At 31.3% G+C, this 3,891-nt stretch overlaps 1 protein-coding gene across 5 annotated transcripts in view; it reads right to left on the reverse strand.

Moving 5' to 3' along the window:
* The window catches only part of LOC106868645 (transcription factor 12), a 148,137-nt gene that overhangs the window by 100,943 nt on the left and 43,303 nt on the right, over positions 1-3,891 (reverse strand). For 4 of the 5 annotated variants that reach the window (XM_014914010.2, XM_014914008.2, XM_014914009.2 and 1 more), the window contains exon 4: positions 796-831. The exons of the other annotated variant lie outside the window; for it this stretch is intronic. In XM_014914010.2, the coding sequence (XP_014769496.1) occupies positions 796-831 (36 nt within the window). The remainder of the gene's footprint in view (positions 1-795; positions 832-3,891) is intronic. 5 annotated transcript variants of the gene reach the window in all.

Consider the following 3,891-nt stretch of genomic DNA (forward strand, 5'->3'; position numbering starts at 1 on the left):
TATATACACACACACACACACAAACACACACAGATATTTAAGACACTAAGAGTGTAATCATAAACAAAGCTACAACTAGTTAAAACATACATTTGGCTGTTATGTAGTGGGGGCTCACATTAACAAGAATTATTTTCCATAATGAAATTTAGAGTCTAAACAACTTATTTCAAGGAGAATTTATTTCCAAATTTTTGACATTGATTATTTCATCTAACCATAGCAAATAGGACAGTTATGTAAACTTGGACAGGATATTTCAATGGAATTTTACATCACCATTCTTGAATAAAATAATTGTAATAAAGTGCCTCTACCTCAGATCATAATACTGTCTCTAGCAAGAATTTGATTTATGTTTAAAATTTCAACCCCCAAAGTCAATCACATTTGAAGGGAAAATATCTTTGTAGTCAAAATGACTGAAATACTCTCTGACTAAACTAAATAAGATTACATTTATTTTACTATATAAAACACCCAGTTGGAATAATGGTAATATGAAATGGGATCAAATGTAATATTTGATACATTTGCGTTCAATTCAATTGAACTGCATGTGGCATTTCATCTACCTTCCTTGAGACTTTTAAGTCAAGAAATTTAAGACATTCTTTGGCAGAATAAAGTTTTGGCAACCAGTTCAGAGACCAGGAGGAAATAAATAAATGATGAGTAAAATGCAATTCAAACCTCAGAATCTATTTAAAAGACTATAAAAACAACAGAACACAATCAATTTTAAAAGCATTGATGTTTTTAGTGGATTGGAAAGAAAATTTTCTGGAAATTTACCTGTGAAATATGACTGCCTGGTCTGCTGAGTGGAAGCTATGCCATGAAAAGAAATTGTAGAGAATGTCTTTCAAGATTCTGAATAATACTGAAGCAAATAACATATATTCCATTTTTCTTTATTGTGCCAATATTTTTTTCAAAAAGCTTAATTATGATAATTAATAACAGCTTTCCATTTTTAATTGCATAATTTACTAAACTTCAAAAAGCTCCATTGCCATTCATGAAAGATCATTTTAGGATGAAAATGGCAAATAAATATTGATCTCAGTATAGAACTATGCCCAAACCCAGTATTATGTGTATCATTAATTAACATAAAAACTATATATATTATTATGTATAACACATGTTCCCTAGTTATGAATGAAAATATGGTAAGTTTCCACTACAAACTATTCTGAATAATTTGAACAACTGTATTTATTTAAAACACTACTAAAGAACTCCCCTGAAAATAGTTTAGGTATCCCTAATATTACTGAAAGGCAAGGATATCAAATATTTTTTAAAAAGATCATTTTTATACCTGCTCCCTTTATTATAGAGTTTAATATTTTTGAGAGAGATATTTGTTTTATATCAACAACATCTGACATTTGGCTGCCTTTAGCAGAGTTTATTCTAATGCAAGCATTCAAGCTAGGTCTCAAGTACGAGGATATTTTCCTTCCACCAGTCACAGAGCCCCTAAAAAGAGCCATGAGCATTGCACTTTGTCCTTTAACTAAGCTATTGAAAAAGATTATTTTAAGATAAACATGTCACAAAAGTTAATCCTATAAACCCCTTTTATTATATTCTCCACATTGATTAAAAAAAACAAACAACCTATCCAACAAACCTGTCATCAGACAGTCAGGGGAAACAATCTACATACAATATCTCACTAAATGCTTGATGTGTTTTCAAATAATCTAACAAATTAATATAGAAATATTTATTTAATGCCACATGAACAATCACTTTAGCACATGCAATTTATATTCCAAACTCAATTTTCAAAGCCTCATTTAACAGAGATCTTGATTTATTCACTCAAGTCTATTGACTTTTTTTCATCATCTTCACTGAGTCAGGTGAAATATGAACTTGCATATCTTCACCATTCCTACAACTTACCTAACAGACTAGGACTTAGAAATCATTAACAAAGACTTCCAGCTTCTTTCACAAAGAGTTTTCCTCCCTAACTCACCAAAATATGTCCAAAGCTTCACTGTGCTATCAACTTGTTGACCATCTATTATAAAAACAAAACAGCAAAAAAAAAAGAAAAAAAAACTAATCCATTCTCTTGGCAATTTCATTATTTGTAGTCTTTCTTGGTTCATTCATCTCATTCAGACCAGGCAGCTGTAGAGGCCAGAGCATTTAATCATTTATATATCCATACAACATAGTTAATCCTATAAGACATAACAGAGAAATGTGAAAGACAGTTTTCCAAACAGAAAGTATAGTTCAATTTCTAGACATGATTGAAGCTTATGATATAGTGATCAGATTAATAGAGTGCAACATTGCCTAAAATTTCATCCATATACTCAGCTAAACCCAAAATATTTCCCTGGGCAAGTGTCCTCTACTATAGCTTCCGGCTGACCAAAGCTTTGTGAGCAGATTTGGTTGAAAGAAACTGAAAGAATCCTGCTGTATATGTGTGTGTACGTGTGTGTGTGTGTGTGTCTTTGTGTCTGTTTGTCCCCCACCACTGCTTGACAATTGGTGTTGGTGTGTTTATGTCCCCATAACTTAGCAGTTTGTCAAAAGAGACTGATAAGTATTAGTCACAAAAAAAAAACGATTGAGGTTGATCCATTTGACTAAAAATTCTTCAAGGTGGTGTCCCAACAAGGCCATAGTCTAATGACTGAAACAAGCAAACAGTTTTTTTTTATATATTGTAAAAAGATATCTTTTACCCTTTAAATGTTATGAAAACCCTTCCACACTAAATGTTTAAGCACTTGGAAGTTTACATTGGAATTCCTGAAATGAGGACCAGTTCCCTCATTTTGGCCATTGTACTCTAATGGCCTTTAGTAAAGTTCTCAGAACTTTAAACTGAACCTTCAATTAAATGCTTAAGAGTGGAATGTTCTCGTTACATTATCCATACCAAGGATATTCTTGTATTGGTTATTCTTCTATTTCCATTTCAACCAGAGAGTATATTTAGATTGACTGACCCAGACTACCAAACTCACATTCACTAGGTAAAAATGTAACACTTAATCAAAGTTCATATCCACTATCCTATAATCCCATAGGGTAATTTAGTGATGGAAATTAGAGAGGCTTTTTAAATCTAACCTTTTTTAATGGTTGTAAACTGAACTATATTTTTTCTTGAAAAAATTTTTAAAAAAAACAAAAAAAAAACAGCATATGATAATCTCCCAAGTAGAAATAGCACAGAGATGAACAGGATATTTCAATGGAATAATCGAGAGAAAAAGTTAGGTTTAAAAGCTCCAAATTTCCATTATTTGATAAGGACAAACAAATTTCCGTGATTTGATAGGGACAACAAAGTGAATATAAGAGTTAAAGTATTTTAGTTTACCTAGTAGACATAAAAGTTCAAGCAGAACAGGTAAATGGCATCACAAGTAGAGTAACTAATATGAGAATGTTCTTGGAAATGGACAATGGAATAACAACAATCTACCCCTGTTGATTTAACAAAGAATTCTGTTCAAAATTCCAAGAATGTTACTAACTAAAAGTACCATTTGAAGAAGGCTGGAGGGTACAACGGCCAAAACATTGTAACTATAACAACCAAGATGAAGAACACTAATCCAAATATATCAATGTATAATAATCACTTGAGAGGTAAATATGATCAAATAAAGGGAAGGTAAAGGATGGTGTTATTTTCAAAATGAAAACTGAAACTACAACAGTAGTTATGGTGGGGCTATTTTTCAGTAAATATACTTTTTAGTTTTTCACTAATAGTGTTATGTGAGTTGGATGGAATCGGAGATGAGTCTTTTTTTTCTTTTACAAAAGGAAGGAGAGGATTTATCTATTTGATTATTATTTTCTATTGTGTGTGCACCCATGGATATATACATATATATA

This window comes from Octopus bimaculoides, chromosome 18, assembly GCF_001194135.2.
Source record: "Octopus bimaculoides isolate UCB-OBI-ISO-001 chromosome 18, ASM119413v2, whole genome shotgun sequence".
In the NCBI taxonomy this organism is placed as follows: Eukaryota; Metazoa; Mollusca; class Cephalopoda; order Octopoda; family Octopodidae; genus Octopus; species Octopus bimaculoides.